Raw genomic sequence first — 27,019 nt, 5'->3', positions numbered from 1 at the left:
TATAGAATATAAATGTTGCATTTTTATTTTTATTTTATTTCAAAGTAAGAAACCACCTTACTGCCCTTTAATTTCACACATCTCAAAATATCATTTTCTATTCTCTGTTCATATTTTCACCTCGGCCTATAGAAAGTGATGGGACACCAAGATATGGTAGAGGACTAGAGGGTGCTTTTGCCATAAAATGTTTCTGTGGTTTAACTTAAAAAAATCTCATGCTGTCAGTGCTTTTCACTTGACATAATTTCACGCTCCACCACTTCTCAGCAGTACAGTCATTTCTACCTCAAACTTTGGTTTCTATGTGAAATGACATCGGCATGGACACAGTTTTCAGTTTCTCTCATGTGAAAGAGAGATGACATGTTTATTGACCACCATTCAACAGCTCCACATTTCACCTAAGTAATGACCCGTGCTTGGAACAATTCTTGGGGCCAAATACAGTACAGTACATTCATTTCCATAAGTTTTTACCTTATTGTTTCAGAGCATGTCAACATTCTGGTGTGTCAGCTGCTTTGTTGATGATGGTAGTACAGGGGGAGATCTGACAGCAGATTTATATGATTCCTCTGCTGACCCTACTTACTGATTATCTCACACCAGTCTGGGTCAGACGGGATGCTACGCTTGACTTATGGATGACGAATCAGAAAAGAGAGGTTAGAGGACCAAAAGTTTGGCATTGTTAAGGCATGATTATCCCCAAACACCTTCCCTTCATCCAAATAAAAATAAAGAGGAAAAATAATAAATGAAAGCACTTTACTGAAGTGTATACAGTATGAATCCACACAACTGTTCAGACAAAACTTGACAACATGTATGATTGAGACTTTGACAAACCACTTTTAAATAGCTTAAATATCTTTTTGATTTTCACAAAGTTTCTTTATTTCTTTGCACTGCGCCCAGGTCCAACCTAAAGTAAATCAGTGGCACTTTGTCTTTTTATTCTGTTTTTCAGAGTGTGATGTATGAGACATTAAATTAGACATACATTCACATGATCTGGGCCTTTGTCAGACCAAAAAAAGGCCTAACGTGCAAATAGGAGAAAAAAGCACTGAGAGCTTGCTTTAAGGTGCAACTCAACTAGGCCAGTATAAAACACATCAATATGATGCAAAAAAAGAAAAGAAAACATGTGGAGTAGAGGTAAAATAAGTAGGAAAACATATCAATGAGAGAAAAGGGATACCAATCTTGCAAGAGTCTTGCAATGTCCTGTAACATAAGGGACCGTTCTCACTGAGAACTATAGTGAACACTGAGACAAAAAACACTTTTACAGATAATGTCTGCACCTCACTGGTTGAAAATTATACTGCTCATTCATTCAAATTGCTGTTGAGTTTCATAAATACTGTGTTACTTGGCTGTGAATGAGGTTAATCTTTGTGAAAGTGGAAACAATCGTTTATATAATTAATAATAAGTTATCCTGAAATCTGTTTCTGCACCCGCTGCTGTCCCTCAGTTATATACTGTAAATCTCACAATGTTCTATCAGTCATTCATGAACAGTCGTCATATGCCGTGGGAAGTAAGTAAGTAAGAAATTCCAATTCATAATTGGCGATGTCCATATCTTCAAGAAGTGTCACTTCCTCCTGCGATTCGGATGTAAATTATTTATTTTGAGACGTATCAGCTGGGAAACAGAGAGGAGAGCACTACGTGTTTTTACAACAGTCTATGTGCCCCTGGTGTCTCAGTATCTCTCCAGAAAAGCACATCCTCTATGTGTGTGCAAACATCTGATGGACAGTAGCGAACAAGTAACTCCTCCATTTATAATGATTGTTTCATTCAATCTGCCTGGTTTCCTTGGCAACAGAGGGTGGACCTGGGCTGCTGGCAGCACTGGTGCGGGCCCCAATACTCTTCCAACCAAACAGAGCTTCCTATTGGAGAGAGTAAGAGTTAATACATACGTGTGTTGTAACTGTTTTGTTAACTGATACATGAATAGAAAATAACAGCAGCCTACCTGCACAGTCCCCAGAGTGAATGTCCACCCTCCAGGTGAGTCTCCCCCATGGCATCTCACTGCTGACGAGCTAAGGGGGCCAGCATTGAGGGCCTGAGCTGGACCCTGAGCTGCAGCTGATTCTACATCCGGCGCTATAGCTGGTTGGGTTTGTGCGGATGCAGCGGGAACAGCCTGTGTATTTTGGTGTTGTGGTGTTGAGACCGTTTCCTCCTCGATGGGTGTATCTTGTGAGCCGCCCAGAACAGAGGAAGAGTTTGAGAGTGGTGGAACTGACCCAGAGACATAACTGGGTGCTGGACTACTCTCCCCCGAGGCGCTGGGGGGAGTGTGAGAGTGAGTGTGTTTCTTTCTGCGGAGCGTGTCGATCCAGCTGGAGCTGTGTCTGGAGGCAAAGGTGGCCAGGGCCAGCGAAGAGAGCCTCATGTTCTTCCCTGAGGTGATCAGCTCTCCAAAGCCCTCCTGGTGGGCAAAGGCGTAGCCTGACCTCCTAGAACCACCCCGAGTGCCCAGACGACCCTCTGACACGCTTCCCACGCCACGCCACGCACCTCCCACGCTGCGTCCTACTGGCTTCCGCTTCTTCTGCCGCACCAACTGAGTGTAGCGCACCTGGAGCACGAACAGAAGAGAGGAGGGCGGACATCATTTATAGACTTAGTGACATGTTATTGTTGGTTCATCACAGTCTACTTGATCATTAAAGGCTACATGGAAACACAAGAAACCAATATTCAAGGTTGGTAAATGATCATATTGATTGATGACTCTCTTGATTGCTCTTGTGCCACTTGTATGCCGTGCATTTTTCAAAATCAAACTGCTCTTGACATTTTTTCCCTGACACTCAAACTCAAGACTTTTTGCACTTGATAGCGTAAACTACAAACTACAAATAATCAACAACGGAACACAACATGATGTCAGTGGCTTTGTTTGGATGTTCAGCTAGCTCAAGACACAGTGACTGAGAAGGCCACACACTCATCTTATATACGTGCGCCAAAATCAGCTTGCATCATTACGGTCCACTGTTCATGTCAATATTTGCACAGTATTTTAAGTGCATGAGGTCAGTGACGGTAAGCATGAATTCATCAATCATCACATACTCAGATGAACTGTTTGTATGTTTGCAGTTAATTATCGACTGAGCCCAGTTTCCACCTGACATGATGGAAGTCAAGATGGATATGATGCAATGAAGACGATGGAGACATCAGTGTTAGAAACGTCGTGTTTTTGTGTGTTTTCTTACCGTGTCTGAGAGCTGAGGTTTAAGGTCCAGCTTGAGGAAGCGGAATGCCAAAACTGGAACTATGCATATTGCTGTTGCCAGTGCAATAGTTAACCACACGACTGGTTGCAATAATGTGCTCTGGGCACTACCTGTCGTTACAAACATAAACATGGACACACAAACATGACATTTTAGGAATTTATAGAACTTTGAACACACATGAATATTAGACATCTTTGCTTTATGATCTGACTGGTGGAGTGAAATGATTTCAGGAGGTGACTACAGTGAACATCAATTCCTAATTTAAGTGTTGGTGAATATTAAGTGTTTACAAAGCTTCACATTTGTCTTTGGGTGTGGCTGGGCACGTGATACAGCCTGAACAATATATTCATGTGCTGATATCATCAACAGACATAAGCTTATTACATGTGTAAGGGCATTTTTTGTTATGTATATCTGACTTGATTTTTCCAGATTCAATCTTAATATACTTTTGCTACATTTACTTTTAATTTAGCATCACTGTTTGTGATTACTTTGTGTAAAGAATATTGGCTACATATTTCTCTCTATGTTGAAAATACAGTATTGTGTGTGACGGACAAGTAAACAGAACAAGGGGACTGACCTACAAAGTGGAACTGATTAGGAAAGATCCTGAAGAGGGTCTGACTGTGCAGAGCGAACATGATGGTGAAGTAGGAGCCCAGAGAGCCCCACACAAACACATGGTTGATGACTGTCCAGAAGCCTGTGTCAAGAGCGATCTACACACAAAAGCACATGCAAAAACAACAGCTGAGGTGCACAGTTAATACACAGTGATGGAACAAACAGCAGTTAAATATAGAGGTTCCCAGCTCTAAGGAAAGCCAACACCACTCTGGGCTCAATCACCTGTACGCTGACCACAATGACCAGGGCTGTTGCCGTGGTGACAGCAAAGGTCTGGTAGTCGGCGAGGGGCACTCCGTTGCTCTGAGTGGCATCAGACAGGATAGCGTAGGGGACAAAAAACAGCACCACTGATGTGTAGATGCCCTGGGCGATGCAGATGAAGAACTCTTTCTTGTTGAAGAGGAGGTTGAGCTGCCCAGGCTCGTACAGTTTAGGATACTCCAGACTCCTTTGGTCAGGAACATCCTACAATAAGACAGTAAATGAGGGACTGCATTGATGAAAACAAATACCTGTAGGCCTTGCTCTAGTTTACCTTTAAATTACATGAATAAGCCATGCTAGTGACTATGACCTAAATGCTAATGTCAGCATGCTAACCTGCTCGCAATGAAAATATCAATTAATATTACGCAGATGTTTAACAGGTATAGTGTTTACCATGTTCACCACCTTTTGCACATTAGCATGTGAATTAGCACTACACACACAGTACAGCTAAGGCTGAAGGGAATGCAACAAAAAGTACTGGACAAATTAAAAGTTTGAGTTGATGATGGCACTGAATGAAAAGTTAAGGGATCATCAAAGTTACTGCAATTCATCCTGAGAGGAACATGAATATTTGTACAAAAGGTCATGGCAAACCAACTAATAGTTGTTGAACAGTCATATACTAAAATACTAAAATGTGAACCTCATGAAGGCGCTAGAAGGATGTCACGGAATTACCAAAGTCATCAGGATTTATCCTATGGAGACCATGAAAGCCCAAGTTTCATAGCAATTTATCTAGTAGTTGTTGCAGCCAATATCTGGACCAAAACCGTAGATTGATAACCATATGCAGAGCTAGACCACTAGCATGGCAAAAAAAAAATGGCTCATCTTTCCTTACTGTTTCTGTTGTCATGGCTGATACAGATTAAAAAAGGGACGGAGAACTCATCAACAATCTTGTGGTTCTTCTGTTTCATGGAAAGAATACAGCATATGCAGTGTTCATGAAATCTCAATACATAGTAACAGATTGAACAGACCTGGTCAAATATCCCCATGGCCAGCACAGGGAGGGAGGTGTAGACTATGTTGTAGAGTGTGATGAAGTACTGATCATACACAGTCTACATGAGAGGAGAGAGAGACAAATAAACACACACTGTTAAAATCGCGACTGTGATTCGTTAACCCCTGCTTCTTGTCCCCATGACATCTACTCTCTGACCTGAGCAGAGAAGCCACAAAAGAAGCCGAACCAGAAGTGCACCATGGTGAAGGCAAAATTCTTGTAGAAGAAGTAGCAGAGGAAACGGCACATGCGCAGGTAGGACCAGCGGCCGTGGACAAGCAGGAGGCGCTGAAGGAAGCGGAACTGGGAGAAGGAGTAGTCACTGGCTAGTACGGCCTGGATCCCCTCCTGACCTGAGATACCAACTCCAATATGAGCGCCTGGAGGAGCGGAGAAGAGAGACAGAGACAGAGAGAGAAAGAAAAGTATGTCATGTCAAGTTGTCCGCTGTGGGACTTTTTTGGCTTTATTGAAGGGTTTTGTTTTTTTTTTACATGGAACTTTCTTCATACATCTAGCAAAAATAACTATGGTATGAATAAGTCATTTGATGATCTTTATCATTGAGCAATGATCTCATCTCTCATCCCAACTATACCCTTTAGTATTAAGTAAGCCCAATTAAACTGTTGTACAGATACAACAAATGTGTCAGAAAAAATGTTTGCGACTGTAATCACAAATCACAGGATGTGAACCAGCCCCACCCATCACTGCTGCACTCATTGCATTTCTGCTTTGTACTTGCATAAATTCATTTGACGACACAGGCACGTATTCGTGTAGACATGATGTACGTATACAGACCGACATGGAAGGTAATGCAACACTTACAAAACTATTGTGAGAGTTGACTGACTGCTGACTATTACAAACACACTTAGAGTAACAGAACATGGGGTTCTTGGGTTGAGCTAAAAACATCTATTTACCTCCTTTTAATCCCCTGAATCAGCACAAGGGTAGAAAACCAATCTTACTCAGCACACTGACTGACAGTATCCTCCTGTATCACCTTGTTCCAGCTATTAATAAAGTTAGAAGCCTTATAAACCTAGTGAGATATTCAAACACAACACTCAATGCAAATGCAAATATTCTAGATGTCTTCATCATTTTACTGACATTTCCTCAAAGTTCAGCTCTACAGATTTGGAAACATTGGGATTTCACAAAGTTCTGCGGCTTTGATCAATGTTTGTCTGAACAGCATGGGTTTGTCACGAGCGGCCAACCTGCACGTTAGTAGGCTTTAAAAGGATAAGCAAAACATTGAAGATGCAAAGAAATTAGTTCTTGACTTGAAGAGGACATTGCACATACTGCAACACACATTTCCACACAGCCTCCATCACTACTAGTCATCATCTTCTACTACCATACTTCTGCAGAGATTTTCCATTGCCGACCTCATGAAATCCTACTTCTCTCTTTCCGCTCCGTCGCAACAATAATCCAGTTACACTTCCTCTTTTCCTCTCTGCCATCCTTCATGTACTAATGGTCCTCCCGCCATAACTCACTTTTGATCATGCTAACATCGTTAGCGCCATCTCCTATAGCCAGAGTGACGGCTTTCTTGTGTTTCTTGATGAGCTCCACCACTTGAGCTTTTTGCAGTGGGGTGACTCTGCAGCAGATCACTGCTTTGCATGCGCATGCCGTCGACACAAACTCCATCTCCATGTCTGCTTCTAGAGCATGGGCCTATCAAAGAACAGGAAAGAGAGAGTTGAGAAGTTTAAGGGTAAATGTACAGTAAAGGGACAGAGTTGTAGCTTTGGAGGAAAACTATTTAAGGAGAAAAACATGTTTTGTTGATAACACATTGTTATTCATACCAGGCTGTGACCGTTGATAACGAGGGCAAACTCTCCAGAGATGTTCTCCATGAGGTTGGAGGGAGGTGGAGGAGGAGTAGAGCAGTGCAGCTGTTTCCCTCCTCCTCCTCCTCCTCCTCCTCCTCCAACTACGCCTCCTCCTCCTCCTCCTCCTACGCCTCCTCCTTCTCCTTCTTGTCCTTCTCTGAGACCATTTCCCATGAAACACGCCTCTCCCCATCTCTCCATCCCCGCCTCCTTCCCTCCATCTCTGTTTCGTGACAGTTCAATCATCCTTTCCCTCGCTCTCCTGGAGAGGAAGATAAACTCCACATCAACAGGGTCATACAGACAGCACTAAAACACAGCAGGCTATATGGAGGAGACAACAGAGGAGATGAACGAGGGATAGGATAGAAGGAAAACAGACACAGCTGAGTAAGCAAATCAAGTAGAGATAAAAATAGGAAGGTAGCAAAAAAAAGAGTAGGTGAATGTCAGGGAGGAGACTAACTGTGGTGAGTTGTGCCCAGATCCTAATGTTATTGCTGATGTGTCAGTTCCTATAGTCGACCTCTATGTATCAGGTGTTCAGGAGCACCTGAATCATTGCATTAAGATGCATTAAGATATTTTAAGACATAACATGTATGCTCTTTCCTATGAGCTCACCATGGCATCTTCCTAACAACTTTCCTTGTTATGCCAGTAAAGTTAACTGAGCTAAACTCAACACTTTTGCAATTTGCACAAGTTATGGGAACTATTGAATGCAGAAGATCATGCAAACTTTTGAGAACCACATATTAGGGAAATACAGTGTGTGCTCATACGTGACAGTCATAGGAGTGTCAATTAACACTGTGAGAAATGTATATAAGCTATTGATTCCTTTATGGACTCAGAAATCATATTTACATGAAGGTGAAAAAAAAAATTTGTTTCATTCAGCCATTCCAATGATATTGTTTCAATGATTTCTCAAAGCAGACAGGATTGTGGCGATCTAGTTTTACACTAGATTTTTCATGCGAAGTGAACTGACTAAAAATCTACACTTTTTGGAGGAGTCATTTGTACTTGTATGACTAGTTGCGCATGCAGATACTTGTAAGTAGCTTTTTGGTTTGAAGCAGTGGATATTGTTCAGTGATTCTCATACAGTTTCTAGAACACTGTGCCACCACACCTACTCCAGTAATGCGTGCACTTCTTTCTTTCTTTCTGGCCAACACCTATCTTATGTCATTTGAGTTCACAGTGTGTATACTACAGCGGACATGCAGCTGTCCATCCAAACAAACAGACTGACCTGAGCTCCTGCCGTACGCTCTGGACTGTGTGCCCACTGATGATGAACACCTCGGTCATGTCATCTGTCAGCATCTTGCAGGAGTAACCTATGTTGACAGCCGTCTCTGCAAGTGTGAGAGAGTGAGAAAGCATTTCAGCTGAACATACTAGAGACACATGATAAAGAGACCATTTGCCCCAATAATATTTCAGATAGATTCAAAGCTAAGCTTTTAAAAATCTTCATAACAAACTGAGAAAAGTGAAACTTTCTTCCACAAAGTGAATGACAGCACAATTTTAAAACTAATTAGAGTCCTATTTATTAAGGTGTCATAGTAGGGCTGAACAATATGCAAAATAAATCATATTGCAATCATTTTGACAGATATTGCGATTGCGATATGAGTCACGATTATGATGCGAATGGTAATTTTTGCATTTCACTTTCACTGAAAAAAATATAAAAATGTTGATAATGTGATTTCTTCTGGGGTCTGTACCAGCCAAGCATGTTCTCTTACATCTGGAGAATATGATTTGAAGCCTGGGGTGTTTCTGTAGCACCAAAATAATTATTTATGGTATGTTGTGACACATTTTACCTTTATCAAAAAATTGCAGCTCCAGCGATGTGGATATTTCGATTTGGATAATGTTTGATTAATTGTTCGGCCCTATGTCATAATCTAGCAAATACTGGAAATCCTTTTTATTTATCCTTGCACAGTTCTGTTTCTATCAAGAGTTTTCAGCTCATTCACTGCTTATCACCTTATCTTGCCCACATGCTTTTTGCACCAGTCTATGGGCTCTTGCAGCCACAAACATCTATAATTATGTGGCTGCTGTCCTGCTGACCCAGCACATCTCTCCAGCATTGAAACACCAACGTCGTGCTGACTGCCCGCAGTTCTCTGGTAAAGATTCACTCCTGGTCTGTGAGATCACCAGCTTAAACCAACAATATTCTTTTGTCTTGGGAACCCGAATTTGATCTGTTTCTGAATTGCTGACAGTTCGGAAACTATAGATGTACGCTGCTGGATAGACCTTTTGTCATTTTATACATACGTGAATGGTTTAAGTCAGTAGGCGGATAGGCACAGAGGACATGGCCTCAGTAACAATACTGACCTCAACAGTACACACCTCACCACAAAGATGCAGCTCTTCATGTGTTTAAACCTTGGTGCTATGCAAACTGCTCGTGAAAAGTTGTTGCATGTGTGTCTCACCCTGCTTGTCTCCAGTGAGAACCCAGATTTTAATGTTGGCCAGAGAGAGGATAGCGATGGTCTCTGGTACACCTTCCTGCAGTTTGTCCTCTATAGCTGTGGCACCCAGGAGCTGGACATGCAGGCAGACGGAAACAACTTCCAGTATCATACAAGCAGAAAACTTCAGAGGGACTTAAAAGTGATTTTCATGTTATGACTTTAAATGGCTTGAATAATGCATTGGAAAACAAGTTACCGCTAATTGTTCTCATTCAATCAACTGTTAAATAAGTAATGCTCTACAACAGGATGACCTGACAATTTTGTTCCAGCTACAGTTTAAAAAAAAGGAAATTCCTCTCAACAATTAACCAAGTTCCCTTTTTTATTTCGTTTGGGGAAAGTACTGCGTATGTTAAGTGAGACAAATGAAAGTCAGACTGCTACTGAAGGAACACCGCTTAAATATAAACTGCACACGCACGCACACTCTCTGTCCAAGTCACTGACCATCATGTCTTGCTCTATCTGCTCATAAGCAGCTGCCAGTCGGTCCTCTCTGTAGTCCGTGGCCTTTTCAGCGCAGCGGTGGCTCTCTGACCACGCCTCCCACTCGTCCTCTGACAGGTCCCTGTAGGCCAGGGCCAGGGTCCGCAGCCCATCTGCTGCATACTCCTGACAGACATGTACAAACACAAGCATAAACAATATACCCACAGTCTGACACAAAGATACACACAGTTGCGTTGATGGTACTTTATTCAGCTATTGTTGGGTTTTTAGGCTAAAGTAATGAGCTCTGTCTCATGTCATGGTGATACACATCAGGAAGAGGGAGATGCAAAAACAATGTTACTGCTGCTTTAGAACGTGCAGACACTAGATGGCAGTACACCTCTGTCTGCGAGTTGAAGCACTTGTTTGTCCACTCACATTGAGGTGGTCTGAGGTGATATTCATCAGTTCCTGGTTACAGGGGTGGAGTCTCTCTAGCAGCACAGTGTCAGCTCCTTTACAGTACAGACGGATCCTGCCCTCTGGGCTACGCACTGAAAATGAATAACAGTGTGTAATGAAGACAAAATACTCCAAGGGATCCATGCACCTTCAAATAACCAAATGCTTAAACAAATGTCAGTTGTACATACAGTGGGTCACACAGGCTGTCTCTCTTAATATTGTTTGGTGCTGCTGTACGTGTGTGTGTGCTCAGACTCTTGTGGTCTCACTGATCGGTTGCTAGACCAAAAGTTGTTGCTAGGGCAAGAGTGATTTATGACCAGTGATTTCTGGGCAGTTCTCCAGCAGCTAACAAGAGGAGAAATGGGAGGAACACACAGTGAAATCTCACTGAGGGTTAAAATGTAAATATGACTAATATGTCTTATGATTTTCACCACAGATACAAGTTTTATTTGAACCTAAGTTTGTTTCACCTGCATGCACTAAAAATGATTGTGTTCCTGGCTGCGTGAAGGTGCTGATCGCTCTAATTACAGTAAATGAGAGAAAATGTGATGAAAACTCAGAGGAACTTTTTAAAATGCAGACTGTAAATGCTGCATATTTTGTATTTTAAAAATCTTATTTCATCCTTATTGTCGTTTGAATGATTTGTAATATGATTTTCACACACGTTCAGATTTAAAAATCAATAGAGAAATGTTTCAACTTTTTTCATAATGATAAAACCTGCGCACCTATAACAGACATCCTTTTGCGTATGTTGTTAAAGTCCAGAATGGCGAGCAGAGTGTAGGTGACAGTTCGTCCCATCTCGGTCGTGGTGATGGTCCCAGGTGTTCGGGAGCGAAACACAAAACCGAAGTTTCGAGCTGCTGTCACTAAAGCGCCCTCATCTGGAGACTGAGCCTTATAAACCAACTCTCCTGGGTAGACAGATAAAATAATAACAAATAATGGACAATAAATAATGGACAAGTTGCGTGTTGGTGTCATTGTTCGCTGTGTTTCAGATTAGCCTATCCCCTTGTGCTTCTCACCCTCACTCTTCTCTTCACTCATGACAGTGTGACAGAGGGAGAGCAGGCGGAAAAACTCGTGAGTGTGCAAGTCTCCCACTTTCACTGATTCCAACAGCGTGTCGTCATAGAAACAGAAGTCTGGGTCCGCCAGGGGGTTGAAGGGAGTAAAGTCCAGTCTCTGAAGATAAATGGAGAGTCATGTCTGATAATATGCCATAAACTAGTGGTACACACACACACACACACACACATATATATATATATATATATATATATATATATATATATGTGTGTGTGTGTTTATGTAAATGTGTGTTTTAGTAAGAGTAGAGTTGTTTGAGGTTGCTTACCTTCGGCTGAGGTCCAAGTGGGTCTGTAACTTCACCTTAGAGCAACACAAACACCAGATGTGTAAGACTTTGTTGTGAATATCCAGCTAATTTCCTGAAAACTTTACACATAATTTCCTAAAGAATTATCTGGTATCTAGCTGTTAATTACAAGGATATTATAAGGGCACATGGTTATTAAATACCTGCTCATTCTATTTGTTTTTTTAAGTAAGAAAATAGGAAACTAAACAGTAGGTAAGTGGAAAAGTAGTTCATTAACAGACATCAATATCCACTTCTGTTTCCAATGGGACCTGGAAAAAGCGTTACCTGTATGTCTTGTCTGTGTGTGAGCACAGTGATTCAGCACAAGTATACTGTAAATATGTGTGTTTACTTACTTAATGTGTGCACTTACCGTAAGTCTGTCCATTGATGGAGCACTTGTTGAAGCTCATGATGTTCTGAGTGAGAGTTCCAGTCTTGTCACTGAATATGTATTCAACCTAAAAATAAATTGAATAGGTTTAAAAATAATATTAAACTAGGTTTTAAAAACACTGTATTCTGAACTTTAAAAAAAAATCATTACAATGGGTTTAGCTTATCCTGACCATAGCCTGAGAAAGTGAAACCTCATCTCTGAATTTAGATTCTGCTCAATCTGCAGGTGCATTTCATTTGTGAAGCATGAAACAAGTGGTTCCCTCTTTCAGTTACTGTAGAAATTATTTTTTAAATGAATGCAAATGGAAAATTGATTAACAAAGCATCAGAAGCATCAGAAAAGCAACAGAAACTAGGATGGACGGGCAGAACATGCATGAAATATCATTATCACTCACACACACACACCCACACACACACCCACACACACACACACACACACACACACACAGACACACACACACACACAGTATTTGATATCGAAGTGTGGATGCCCACCTGGCCCAGCTCCTCGTTCAGAGTGGTGGTCCTGGCCTCAGCTGCTGTGTTACACTGTGAGCAGAACATCTGCTGGTCCCAGTTAATGAAGTAGCTGTGACCCAGCCTGATCACCTCCACACTGATACACAAACAGGAGAGAGAGAGAGAGAGTTAAATGAAAAACTGAAATACAGGCAACAGCATATTAAACACTCTCTTCACTGTTTGTGTTTTATATTTGTCCTCCATCGCTCTTACATACACCTTGTCTCTTAGTCATAGACTTCTCCTCACCTGACATACAGAGAGATAGGCACCACGGTGTTGAGAATGATGACGTAGGACCAGAAGGAGAGGAAGGCGTTGAACAGAAAATTGTCCACCGGAGGGTTCCAGGGCAGGTAGCTCTGAAACAAGGACCCCACCTCTCTCTCCCACACTGCATTGCCAACAGCCAAGATCACACCCATACACACGAGGAAGCCAAAGATCTGACAGAGACACACAGATGGAGAAACAATGAGGACAGAGAACATGAGAGTAGGGTGCCTAAATGTACAATCAGATATCTTACAATTGGATCTTTGGTCAGTTGAGCCCACATTGGGGTAGAATATATTATTAGAGGGGATATATGAAACTAGATTGAAGCCATTGAGATCATTTCTTGAAATAGTTATGAGCCATGAAAGTGAGAGGTTTGGGGTGTCCTACCCACAGGACCAGAGTGTTCATCAGACGGTCGATGCTCGTGCGCTTAAACTTAGTGCGGCCGCTGTTCTGCATTAGCTTTGTATCTGGGCCTGTGATAAAAACAGGGAAAGTTAGACCTGATAAATGCATCACACACATGTCAGATGCAAATAAATGCAGACACACCAACCTGCAAAGATGACCAGGCCATAGCAGGCTTCAGTGTTGCGGAGGACACATCCTCGTAGCAGCATATTCTGGTTGGTTAGAGTGTATTTCTTGTCTCTCCAGTACAGAGTGCCACAGAAACGATCCAGCTTGTTGTTAGGGGGCTCACACACCACCTCACCTTCAGACACAGAAGAGTGCGGGCGCACAAAATACACACAAACACACAAATGTAAACCAGAGGCTATATCACAAAGTTCAAAAAATCCAATTATGGTACTAGGTTTATTTTCCTAGCTGTATGCTGTAGTGATGAATTAATCATCGTCATGACATTGTCACACACACAAAGGTTGACACACACACCTTTTGTAAGCTGATATAAGGCAAAGTGTGGGTTGATTGGCTGCAGTTATGCATTTTTCTGAGCAGTAGCGGAGAGTGTGTGTACACGTGTGGGTGCGCTGTGCTGACACGAAAGCACGGTTTGGTGTGCTGGTGGGCGGGTGATGCTGGCAGGGGAAGACAGAAAATGTGTGTGTGTGTGTGTGTTCATGTGCAAAAATCTGGGGCAGACTGAAAATCATTGACCTTTATAGAGTTGCGAAAGGAAGGTGAACTGAACGAGAAACCAAGAGAAGAAGATGGAATTGTTTTCAAATCTCACCGTTGAATGAAGCCAAGTTGTTGGGGTCTCCAAGTTCAGATGTCACTGAGACAGACTGACGCACCTTCATATTGGTCTCTCTGCAAGGCAATATAACATATAGTGATTTAGATGTAGTGTCCCATTGCTCCTGCAGACTGTGAGGTACTATGAGTCGAGGGTGAGGTGTGGTGTGTTTTCTGACCCGTCCAGCTCGGCTGTCTCGATGTAACAGAGCCCGTGAGGTTCACTGCTGGACAACAGGAGCAGGTCAGCCTGAAAATAGATATGATTGCTGAGGTTAGCATCCACTGCACGGCACTGACAGCACAGGAACAGATTTGGAAAAGCACTGATGACAGTTTGCATCTACTCCCAAAGCAAAAAATCTGTAATTGCATCTGCAAGAAAGTTAGTAATTAACTACTGTAGTTAGTGTCATCTAATGAGGCACATGCTGCAATCTAATGAAATCCATTGATCATTATAGCATTTGGTCCATAATACAGCATAAATAGCCCTCATGATCACATGCAGATCGAAAACGATTAGAAAACCCTGAACAGTCCACTGCTAGGTTGTAATAAAGTGGTCCTAATTAAAATGGGCCCTGCAGGAGTACAGATCACTGTGTGTGCGTGTGTGCGTGCGTGCGTGTGAGTGTGTGTGTGTGTGTGGTAATAAACATCACTGTGTTGGACACTTACTGCCACAAACTGGTTGTCTTCCAGTTTGATGATATCACCCACTCGAACATTCATCCACTTTTCATTCTGAAGACTGCAAAACCAAGAGAGATAGTAACAGTTGCAGAAGCTGTGGAATTGATGGATGGATTTAACAATAAAGGGAATATTCTAAGTTATAAAGACAAAACATCAAACTCACGAGCCACGGATGAGGACCTGAGACTGACGGTTGTTCACATGGTTGTCGCTCTTGTGACGAAACTGCAGGAAACAAAGATCACCATGATCTTTTTAGGAGCTGAGTCAAGCTGGCTCTATTTTACAGAAGCCACTTGTTTGTACGCTAAGAAATCATCAGGAATCCTTGTACTGTATTTCACTGTAATTTTATCCTGCCTCATGCAAGACTGCATGAGTGTGTGGTGTGTAAAATACTTGCTCACATAGTCGTCGGTGGCATCCTTTACTGCAGTGATGCTCAGCACCAGAGCTAAAGGCACGATGGTAGTGAACCAGGAGAGGGAGGAGATCTGAGGTATCAACTAGACAGAGACAGAGAGGTTGATCTTCATATTAGTTTGAGCAATGCTGTTTGTTATACAGAGACAACTACGTCCGACTATAGCAACACAGCAGACCACTGAGTTCCCTATGAACCTGCGTGCTTCCGTCTGTACCATATGTACTGTGTGCTTGGATGCTATTAAGACAGTTCCAAGTGGGCAGGTGAACAGCCGTGAATTCACAATACACAATGTTGGCTTAAAAGCATTAGCTATGATTGACTGCTTTTTTTAAACTAAGTATTTGTTTGCTGATAGATTAATAACTTCCACAGTGTGAAAGTTTTGTTTTGTTGTTTTTAGTTTTACTAACATGTCATTTTGCTGTAGATGTGATGTGTTTGAAAAGGGCTTAATAAGCAGTAAAGGCTGTACAATTTCCTGTAATTTTGCAAGAATTTAATCAATACCAACCAATAGTTGCTAATTTGTGGGCCAACATTGCCAACCCTAGACTCAAGCTGCTAGTATAGTTAAATAGAATTACTGAATTAAATTCACAGTTAAATTATTTTAATTATACTAAAATAATTAAAATAAGTTTAATTTTTTATTATGCTAAAAATAATTCAAATAAGTGAATAAAATGAATAAAACTAAATACATTGAGTTAAATTGTATTACAAAAAATCAATTAAGATTGAGCTAGATTGATAAAATTTAGTTATATTTAATTAAATCAATTTGATATAATTATGTTGACTGAAATAATAAAATAAAAAAAATAAACACAGTTGAGTTTAAATAATTAAACTGTACTGAATCAATCAAATGTATTGAATTGACTGGGGACATTGAAAACAGTAAGGAAATGTGGGGATTTTTCCAACTTATCCATCAGATGCAGAAAGTTGTTTAGTCTACTACTACTATTTTTCATAAGTAGCATCTTATCACACACTGACACCCACAGAATTGATTTTAGAGCAGTTATTTTGATTTTGAATATCTCCATTTCTATATAAGATTAACGTTTCTTGTTATAATTAATTTGTATTACCTACAAATATCTTTAAATTTACATTTCTCAAACCATCACTTTCTGAGACATATTTCATTCTCATTCCATTGTAAACCAATAACTCTTTACACTTTAGACTCCATCTGCACACAAAGACACACACATCTTTCTCCTTCTGTCATGCTCACAACTCTCTTTTCCATCCCTCCTTCACTTCCTCTCCTCACCTGCAGTATAAGCAGGAATAGGAAGTAGGTATTTGCTACTTCCTGGAACTGCTCAAACAGGTTGACGGGCAGAAAGGTGATGATGTTGTACTTGGATGTCATGATGCAGTTACTCTGGATGATTGAAGGGAATAAAAGAAAATTATTTGATCCCCGATCACGTTTAAGATGAATTCTTTCAAAGATTAAAATGCTTTCTCATCTTTTTATGACAGAGTCCAAATATTAGAATAAGTAGAGGAGAAAAAAGGAGACTCTCTTACCGCATACTGAAACTTTTCGTTGTACTCTCTGTCATTGGCTCTGACCCTTCTCTCCTCCTCTGCAGAAACACAGGACATGAAATGAGTCATTATGGCTCATCAAGTATGAAAACAAAAATATACAGAAAGCACCCAAACCACATCATCCGTGCTGCAAACTTGAAAAATGTCAATATCATAAATATCCTCTGAAGACCTGGAGAGAGACAGAGAGTGAAGGAGACAGACACAAGAAGGATAATCCACGATGTTTGTGCATTTATCTATAAATCAATAAAGACGGAGTGTCTGCTGGAGTTTATTTGACGTCACCAATCGAGACAGAGTGTTGGACACGATCGTTCTGTCTCATGCACATACATAAACACATTGGCACTTTTAACCAAATGAGTCACCTCTGATTTGTAATTACCTTCCACCTCTGTCTCTTAATGACTGGATATGCAATCTGATATGCTATGTATGAATGTGTGTACATTTGCCTGAGTCAAGAGGAGTGCTGGGACTCATTTCAGGTAGTCACAGATGAACACAGATTGAAACCTATTACATTACATTACACTAGAGTCTTAAATCTACAGAGAATCAAAGTAAAACAGTGAAAGTTCTTCTTTGTCTGGAGCTCTTGTACCTCTCCACTCTTGACCCTGCTCTCTATCTTGCTGCTGTTTTTAGGTTTCTGTTCATGCTGATGCCGAGTAGATTTGGAGTTCCCCTCCTCCTCCACCAGGCCTATCTCCTCTAATATTGATGAGACTGCTTTTTAAATGAAATGACTGGCCTGTTTTGCACGGGGCTGTACACAGCTCACATGCACGCACACATGCACACAGATATAAAATACAGGGCTAAAGCATATATTATGCACAGAGGTTCTGTAGCTCTGAAACCATAAAGTCTTCAACGTACTTTTGACTGATGACTGAAACGCAGCGAGGCGAAACATGAACGGACATCACACAACAGAAGCCATTACCCTAGAATCAAACGCACACACATAAACAAAGACCCTGTGGTTTCCTGTGTTTCTGCAGCACTGTGAAGCCCTGTCTCAACTTGTACAGTTCACACCTTACATGTTTGTCGCTTCTGTATTCAGCTTCACCAAACAAACACAGGTCACTTAAAGAAAATCCATGAGCGCTCCCCTTTGTTGTCAGGTTATGAGACAGATTTGTTGCGGCAGATGAGCTCTGGTCGGCTATAGCCCAGCTGGGCTGATGTCAGAGTGGATTTAGTCAAGTTAGAAAACACAAATTACTCTCCATCTCTGCCTTATGTAATATATTTTAAGTTTGTAGCAGATGCTAATATCTGGTGAGAGTTACAAATGCAACAAAAGAGGCAATAAGGATCAAATCCTGTATCATGGTGTTTATTAGGTCACTAAATATTGTAATACAGTGCATTTTCCGGACAATCCAGAAGTGATATCTACCATGTATAAACAGTACATTATGTTAAATCTGTGTATCTGAAGTTCATTTGAGCTACAGCTGTCAGATTTCTGAGTATATATAAAAATGCACCATATAAGAATACAGTCCAGGGTTGAGGATATTTGATATGTCCTCTCTTTTGACTCTGGTTTGTATAACAATATCATATTTGTCTGATCATGTAGGTGCAGATCCCCCAAAATCTATTCAGTTGAAACTCCCTTTTCGCTCTGGCATTTCTCCACTCTATCTGAAGGTCGTTATGTTGCTTTCTCGGGCAGGTGTTCAACAGAGAGATCTTTCTGATAGGCATTGCCAAGGCTACATTAACCCTCCATGAAGAGGTAAGCTGGGTAAGCACAGAGTCACCAAGGCTTCCCAGCATCTGACGTCAAGGAGCAGGCGATGTCTGTCCCATTCTCTCCCGTGCAAGCCGACCAACCCAACCTGAATGGGTGAGCATCTTTAGCAAAATGCCCATTAAGTGTTTAATGTCTCTGACAGCTTCAAGGGCATTAGAAGCCCTGACGCAGACTAGCTGCTACACAGCAAGTCTGTATAAATCTATAGAGCTCCATTACTGAGAAACCTTGAGTTGCAGGCTTGCTCTGCTGCGAGCATAAGGTTTCCCCAAACAACTGAGACATAAAGCAGTACATAAATATCGATTCAAACTAAAATACTTAATGTCGCACTATCTTACACAGAATGACTAACGTTGGCCTAATCCAAAAGCACTCATTTTCTTTTATCCAGCCCCTGTCTCTTTAAAACTCTTCCCCCCCATGGCTGGACATGTGAGGGCACGTGCCACAGCTCTGAATCTCCTTATGTTTCCCTGAGACACACACGCTCACAACACAGTTTGCAGATTGAAGTCATAACAATAATGACCGAAGAGCATAGTCAGTCTGAGCTATGGGAAATGTCATTGTCCTTGGCGTGACTAAACCTAAGTCAGGAGCAGACTGCGTGGAGAAGTGATCATCACTCACTGAGGCTGATTTAATTAAATAAAAACAGGATAGCACAAGCGTCTGCAGTCATGCGCGTGCACATACATAAGTGCATGCACACACAAAGTGATCTAATTTGTTGGAAAATGATGCGAGTGACACAGTCACAGACTGACGGGCTGGAGGTCAAATGAAGGTGCACATCCAGTGTGATTTGTGATAGTTAAGCTAAGGAATTAGGATACAGACAAGGCAGAGTGGCGACAGTGCAGGCTGGCGCCTGGAAGATTGATCAGTGTCTCAGGCAGCAGAGACAAGGACATCCTCCACTTATTTACACAAAATTCAGATTCAGACAAAATCAGTTTTGTTTACACGTGCACATCCCACTCATGTAAACACAAATTCATAGTCAGCACCATACATCAGGGAAACAGCTATAATTGAGCAATGACTCCCAGTCACATTAGACAAGTTATCAAATACCTGATGGGACAAAGGACTAAAAACTAAACAAAAAAAGGTGGGACTAAGCCAAAACCACTGGTTGGCAGTGAAAAAGTGCAGAATAGACATTGAGCATGAACAAGGCAAGTTCCCTGTTATTAGATCTAGACCGTTTGTCAGTTGTCAGATGATTGAAGATGATGTCTAATGGTGATCAGGTCCAGAAAATAGTGAAGGGAAAGACATGAAGTGGTACATAACAAAAAATGCAGATATGCAGATTAGTAGCTAATATGCTGAGATGCAAGCTACACACATATGTACATAAACACACACCTAAGTATAAAATGGGGTGAGTGAGATGGAGCAGGAATGAAACTTGGACTCAGTTTGGATGAGAATGAGGAATGATTTATTTGAACTGTGAAATGCAGTTTGTACAATCAACAACAGACAAACAAAAACAGTTAACAGTGAAGACAAAATACCAAGCTCGTTTGCTATTACTCCTTCCACACAAACTCGTACCTGTCCTCTTCTTTTTCGATTTGCCTCCATCAAGTCCCTTCTGTTTCTTTCTCTGCAGGGGGAGAACGACTGGAAACCATTTCTCCGGGATTTCTTTCAGTACTGTCATCTTGGCTTTTTCTTTAACAGTCACCGCGTGAATTTTCGGTAAATGATTCAAAGACAGGTGACCGCCACATATGACCGCCACATCTCCGCAAGGACGCGGGGATGAAGGTCTGGTCCCAACTTGAGTCAAGTTGGATTAACCGCGCACTGTCCCATCCCCTGCCTCTCTGTTGCTCTCTCTCGCCTCCTAAAACACACACAGGCACACACACATGCATGCACTCACTCACACACGCACGCACGCACGCACGGTCCATCCCTTGCTCTATTTTGTCTCCCTCCTGCCGCAGAAACACTGAGGTCATTCTTCTAATAAGGTCAGTCAACAACTTCACGGTAATCTGTCACTTGCCACCGGCCCCGACTGCGCAAGGTTTTTAATAAATATTTAGTACGTAGCCTCAGTGTTCATTTTAACAGCCTAAAGGCTGTAAAGTTTTTTTTCTAATTGTTGCACAAACGAAGATCAATCATGTTTTTTTTTTTTAAATAATTTCTGCACAACAGCGGTCCTATCAATCGATTGACGCACCCACGTGCAAAGTCTTATCCACAACATAAACACCGTCCGCTGTGGGCATTACGTAACCACATAGGCTCTGCGTTGGATGGACGTTACCATGGCAACCGCCTCTGCAGGGCTCCTCCAGCTGAGCGAGTGGCTGGATGAGGAAGCTGGGCGCCATTTTGGATCTACAAGCATGAGCTGATTGGAGCCTGCCCGTGGCGTTTGGAGCCAAAGTGGCTCGTGCAGCAGTCCAGTTTCCCAACGCTTTTAAAGGGAGAAGGTGCACTGCAGTGGGAGGGGCCTGGCAGGTGCCTGGGCACGTGCTGCACGGCAAGCCTCGTGCCAGCACATTAAAGGTTGCCGACCACTATCACTTTGCTTAATGCATTCTCCTAATATTACATTGGGCATATGAAGCTAAGAACTAACAAGGTACTGCAGGTGATCTGTTTGTAGTTTACATTTACACCAGTACAGATAAACATGTGGTTGACAATCACTCTTATTTGTTCAGAGTAAATCACAAGCTATCCTATTAATGTCACATAGCCTACATTTAAGAGTCAAAGTTGTAATTGGGTATGTTATATGAATGTAATTATTAGTGGTGGAAAGTAATTGAGTACATTTACTATGGTGGCTAAGAAGGGTCAACACAATGCAAAAGCCACAACACAAATACAAAAGCCACAACACGAATGCAAAAGCCCCTCCTCAACATTTCAGAGGGAAATATTGTACTTTCTACTCCACTAAATTTATTTGACAACATTCGTTAGGCCTACTTTCATGATTAAGATTTTACACCATGGATAATATAACAAGCATTCACCGTAAAATACAACACATTGTTAAAGATTAAACCAGTGGTTGCCAAGCTTTTTGGCTTCCGTATTACGAAAAGTAGTGTGTAGTCGGGGTCACATATCATCTCACATGGTTTCATTTGAATAAATGTTCATATGATCCAATATCTCACCAAAGGTCAAAGAGTAGAGAAAAAGTCCAGAAACTGAAAACATTTGTGTATCAGAACGTTGTTTCTTTTCCTCTCTGATTAATCATCTCCCTCCCCTCAGATTTATCTGGTGTCCCTGTATATAAAACTATAGATATTTTAATCCAGCCCTACCTCCAGCAGATACAACAGTAGCTGACACATTGATGTTCCAGTATTAATCATCTCATGATGTCATATATAATAATACATCAGCCAGACAGTAGGCCTACTTTTACTTTAATACTTACATTTATAATAATAACTACATTTTACTGCTGACACTTATACCTAAGTGGAACTTTCATGTTAGAATTTTACATGTAATGGAGTATTTTTACATTGCTGTATTGGTAATTTTACTTAAGTAAAGGATCTGAATACTTCTTCCACCACTGGTGATTATAGTCCAGTTAGGTTAAAGAAACTCAGAGACAGAACAGATCTGCGGCAGGGGAAAGATGGATGACATGTATTATCATCAATAAGAGTTTCTACAAAATTCCATCCCCAGGGGCAAAAAACAACGACCAACAAAATTGTGTGTATCAACCCAACACACTCAGTCAAGTTTGCAAGTCCTAAACATGCAATTGATGATGACAGCACAGCGTGAAAGAGAGCTTCTTTAACTTAACATTATTTACGAGTCTAAATGCAATTTATGGGGTCGCTTGGATGGATCCCTCTGCAAATTAGCAATTATATGCATTTTGTATCCAGACCGCATGGAGATACAAGTAAGAAAAAATGTATAACTGGCATTAGCATATGTCGGTCTGTCTCACTGAGATCTGATGTGATGTTTTCATGTAGTTTCCACAGTAACATAAAGACAAACTTATTTACCTAGTGTGTACATTTTGAATGGAACATGAGTGCGAGGCATTTGGAAGCTGGTGTTTCGGGTTATGCGCCAATATGTTTCAAACCTGAGCAAAAGGTGGTTACAGTAGAATACAGCAGAGAAGAAGGCCCCAATACAATCTACAGTATGATGAAAGTTTCTACCAACATGTTAAGGTACTTGTTTTATCAGGTAAAGGGCGAGACTCTGAAGGTCCTTGTGAGCTTTCTTGTTTCACCCTCAACAAGCCACCACGAACACTAACTCGAAGGAAACTAGTTGAAAGGGTAATGAGAGTGTTTAATGTCAGGTACGAACCTGGAGGAGGCCTCTTTCTGAACATCTCCACTCTGCCGGCTTCCTTCTGCTATGGCCCATGGGACTGTCTGCAGAGGGAAAGAAGAGGAGGTGAACGAGACAGGGGAGAAGAAGGCACAGTCATGAAGAGAGGCAGTGAGGAGTCAGTGACTGGGGAGGACACAGTGGAGAACTGAGGGGCTGGAGTGATAGCAGAAGAAGAGGAGGTGAAGTGAGAACCATACTAGACAACAATTCTTTTCTCTGATACAAAATGTGAGAGAGAAATGGCTCATTTTGTTTTAAAACGAACAGTGACCATGCCTGTATTCAGGTGAAGCGCTCTAATTACTGTCATGTCTTTTTTTTTTTTTTAGCTTCAGGGTGTGAAAAACATGTATTCTTCACAATGTGATTAAGTTAAAATCAGTCAGACGTTACAACCACTACATAACTGGACACACACATACACACACACACACCAGACCACATCTAGTGTGTTAGACCCATAATGAGGAAATGACATTCAGCAGAGAGCCGCATCTGTCTCTGTGGCACACTGTGTCTGGGGACTGGTGGCTCGGGCCAGATCCACTATCAGTCTCCTCCTACAGTGGATGAGACAGAGTAATGGAGCAGCATTTTCCCTGCATCTTCTCTTCTCTTCTCTTCTCTCCATTTATGCTGACCTGTTAATATTACACACCTCACAGCTCTCTCTCACTGTGGTTTATCTGAGTTAAGTAACGGTCAGGAGGAGGCAGACAGATGACAGATGAGGCTGCAGGGGCGAGGCGTTATACGTCTTTGTCTCATGTTTTGTAGTGCACACTGGAAGGTACAAACAGTATGGCAGACCATTCCTCCAGGCAGCGAGTGACCAATCAATACTCCTGAGAAAGAGCTGCTCTGCCTCTCTCCATGTGAGTTCATCCGATCGGCTTTCAGCTACAGTTTCCAGCATCATCTCTTTCGCTGTCATACACTCTTCTCTTTTATAGCATGCCTTCTACTCACTTTCTACACTATATCCTCCCTATTTATCAATCTAATCAAGCCTGGGGAGAGAATGAGAGCTGTTTGCAATGTTCTCTCACCTCTCTCCTCTCCTGTCTTTCAGTTACCACATCCCTCCCTCTCTCTCTCGCTCTTGCTCTCCATCTGTGGCTGGCGTCTTGTATAACCCTATAGACCCGCAGTGCCCTCATGAAATAAAGCTGGCAGCCCGGGGAGTGAGAAACACCAGGGACACACTGAATATCTGAGCACCTTTCCCAGCCCCTGGGCAGAATTCCTTTTATCTCTCTCACTGGACTCACTGGAGTCTGGCTGAAGTTTTAGAGGATTTGGAACAGCAACAATCCTTAATAAAATGTGTGGCTTTGAACTGCAAGACTACTATCAGTCCTTCTGTCGCTGACTTCAGTTTATTTTACAGTATTTGTAGTCTCTTCGAATAATAAAGAATAACTCTGAAACACCTCTTGAACAGATTAATATTTTTTTATAATATCCGCATCCAGTTAAAATCAGTTAAAAACAAACTACATCCAGTTAAAATTAACTACAACATTAGTGCAGATCGCTGTAGTTTTTTTTCTTGACAGAAGCACAAAGTGAAACAACAGAAGACCAGAATAACTCTAACAAAGTTAAACCATTACGCACTTGGCTGCTCTGAAGTTGAGTCGTGCTGTGTAGTTCTCCTCTATACTACCATAATAAAAATAAATAAATACTAATATAATCAATTTGTGATATCTGCCGTTAAAATGAATAAGAAGATTATGGTATGATAATTCATTCATTCATTCATTTCATAAGGAAGCAGGGATCAACAAGCTGTAACAACAAAAGAGAATAATTCTTACAAAGCTGAGCCGTCATGTCATTGGCCTCGTCTGAGGGAAGATTTTAGCCCTTTATTTCTTGAGGAGAAATTAAATTTATAGATAGGCTGATGTGTGTGGTAATGGCCATAAGGCGGTCTTTTGTTTTATTAATTGTTCTTGGTGTCAGCTAAATGCACTCAACATATTATCTGTCTTTAAATAATAATTGAGGTGGTTCAGGGTGGCTGTTACTTTTCTGATATCTGCATGAGATGCTATTAAAATAAGACTATAGGTCAATTACTGCCATAAGGAAGCGCAGAACAACAAAGAAAAACAAGACTAAGATAACTGTAACAAAGTTAAGATTGTGTATTTAAGAAGAAATTGAGTGAAGACCATTGCTCCATTACACATCCATTAGAGTAAATGCAGTTAATGTACTAATGTCTGGGGTCACCGCACAGTGACAGAACAAACTTTCACTCTGAGTTTGGGAACATACGATTAATGTCATGCTGCAATAACTTCTTTACTACTGTGTTGGGTGGTTTAAGAACTGTATCTACTGTATGCACAAAGCAGCTTCAATGCAAATGACATTGTCTGGTGCAGTAATAGTAGCTGAACACTTCACAATGTAAACCGAGACACACATCAATATTTCCAGCTGATACAGTAAGACCGCATAACGAACCGGCTGGCCATACATGATGAGAGTGGCTATCACCACCAACTACAACAGCTCAGGAAACACAACCTACCTTTTCAAGTTGGCGTTATAAACAGGTTTCTGGTGGAGACATCCTCGTTGCTCTTGTCGCCGAGGTCATGATGAAGTTTCGGGTTTGAATCGGAGGCGACACTGGCCCGTGATTCTCTAAGGCCACCGAGGTGGGAGGGTGAGGCGCGCTGGAGACACCGTGCCGAGGTGAGGGGAGGGCTCGGCTTCGGTCAGGGAGGAGAGGAGGAGAGGGAGGGGAGGCGAGGAGGGGCTACACCTCCTTCACCTTCTCCACCTCCACTCAAGACCCTGAAGTCGCTGAGGATCTGACGTTTCCCTCAGCACCGGTGGCGTGTTGTCAGGATTTGATGCCCATTGTCTTTAAAAAAAAAAAAAAAAAAAAAAAAAAAAACATCTTTATTGAAGCTGCGAATGGCATGTTTTTCTGTTCTTATCACTTTGTTCGGTTTTTATTTAATCTACACTTGCTGCTTTAACAGCCTGAAAATACACTTTGCCATGTGCTTTACTTTTTTTTTTTCCTTTGGTGTCATAGCGCCCTCTACTGTTCGGTCAGCATTATCTCATCCAACATCTGTTCACTGGTCAAGGTCGCAACATCTGCATTATGCCCATACTGTAACACTGCTGTGTGAACTTACATTGCATCTGTGTAGTCAACGATTACAGTGTAAACATATGTTAAAATATTAGCCTATGTCTGAGTGCTTGCAAATTCATTCACTGTTATAGATTAAAGTTGTAAAGTAAGATTTCATCCTTTTACTGGCTACTTATCCAGTATGTTTCAGGCCCTGATTCAGAAAAGCTCACATTGCTCAGTCCTCTTTGTCCTTTTTTTTCAAATGCAATATACAGCAATACATGTATAAACTGAGGTCAATGTGTATCATTTCTTATCATGTTAATACAGAAAATAAAGCAAAGAGCTTACTTTGTGGCCATACAGGCACATTAGCATTGACACTGCCATATTGTGATTTCCTGACAATGCACCTCTGTCTACTGCGAGGAATATACAATGGAGCAGGGCTAATGTATAGAAAAAGAAGAAAATCTAGAGAACAATATTTTGAGAAAGAAATAGGCTTCCAAAGAACATTGAGATTGTTGTCTTGTCCTTTTTTTGCTCTCTTGTCCAGTGATTGCATGTGAATTGATGTTGCATACAGTTTGTGACAATGTCAATGTCACAGAATCATAATTTAATACAGTCTTGACCTTTGTGAACATGCCTCAAAGGTTCAAACACATCATTACTTTGTGATCACCCTATTTCACAAGCTTCTCTTGAGTGTATTCCAGATTAACTCGAGA

The 27,019-nt window shown here is 41.4% G+C and overlaps 1 protein-coding gene across 5 annotated transcripts; it reads right to left on the bottom strand.

Annotated features, from left to right (window-relative positions):
• Positions 1 to 333: 333 nt before the first annotated feature.
• atp8b2 (ATPase phospholipid transporting 8B2) lies at positions 334 to 26,040 on the bottom strand. 5 transcript variants are annotated; one of them, XM_087174729.1, is made up of 30 exons: positions 25,722 to 26,040; positions 23,147 to 23,214; positions 16,999 to 17,057; positions 16,736 to 16,849; positions 15,428 to 15,526; positions 15,184 to 15,245; positions 15,003 to 15,075; positions 14,501 to 14,571; positions 14,317 to 14,396; positions 13,672 to 13,830; positions 13,503 to 13,591; positions 13,083 to 13,279; positions 12,807 to 12,927; positions 12,280 to 12,367; positions 11,880 to 11,914; positions 11,548 to 11,707; positions 11,245 to 11,433; positions 10,478 to 10,593; positions 10,055 to 10,219; positions 9,563 to 9,674; positions 8,344 to 8,449; positions 7,053 to 7,341; positions 6,735 to 6,918; positions 5,368 to 5,591; positions 5,183 to 5,266; positions 4,143 to 4,388; positions 3,874 to 4,012; positions 3,258 to 3,388; positions 2,000 to 2,611; positions 334 to 1,913 (listed from the first exon to the last, which is right to left on the bottom strand). In XM_087174729.1, exons 2-30 carry the CDS (start codon positions 23,169 to 23,171, stop codon positions 1,815 to 1,817), a joined length of 4,128 nt encoding a protein of 1,375 aa, XP_087030855.1. In that variant the 5' UTR covers positions 23,172 to 23,214; positions 25,722 to 26,040; the 3' UTR covers positions 334 to 1,814. The 5 variants fall into 5 exon arrangements, with proteins under 5 accessions (XP_087030855.1, XP_087030857.1, XP_087030858.1 ...); XM_087174731.1 differs by lacking the exons at positions 23,147 to 23,214; positions 25,722 to 26,040 and adding an exon at positions 20,369 to 23,138 and having other exon boundaries at positions 334 to 1,909; XM_087174732.1 differs by lacking the exons at positions 23,147 to 23,214; positions 25,722 to 26,040 and adding an exon at positions 20,369 to 23,137.
• Positions 26,041 to 27,019: the final 979 nt, after the last annotated feature.

The sequence above is a fragment of the Seriola lalandi genome, unplaced genomic scaffold (assembly GCF_002814215.2).
Source record: "Seriola lalandi dorsalis isolate HSWRI2012SDOR001 ecotype SW California unplaced genomic scaffold, Sedor1 jcf7180002054376, whole genome shotgun sequence".
Taxonomy (NCBI): domain Eukaryota; kingdom Metazoa; phylum Chordata; class Actinopteri; order Carangiformes; family Carangidae; genus Seriola; species Seriola lalandi.
This window is presented reverse-complemented; position numbering and strand designations above follow the sequence as displayed.

Excerpts from the sequence above, each read along its gene's own strand:
- atp8b2 (XM_087174731.1), bottom strand. The coding sequence starts at position 20,477 with ATGACAGTACTGAAAGAAATCCCGGAGAAATGGTTTCCAGTCGTTCTC. Across the intron at positions 13,280-13,502 it reads TGAACACTCTGGTCCTGTGG|ATCTTTGGCTTCCTCGTGTG; the intron begins GTAGGACACCCC and ends TGTCTCTGTCAG. Across the intron at positions 4,389-5,182 it reads CCATGGGGATATTTGACCAG|GATGTTCCTGACCAAAGGAG; the intron begins GTCTGTTCAATC and ends GTCTTATTGTAG.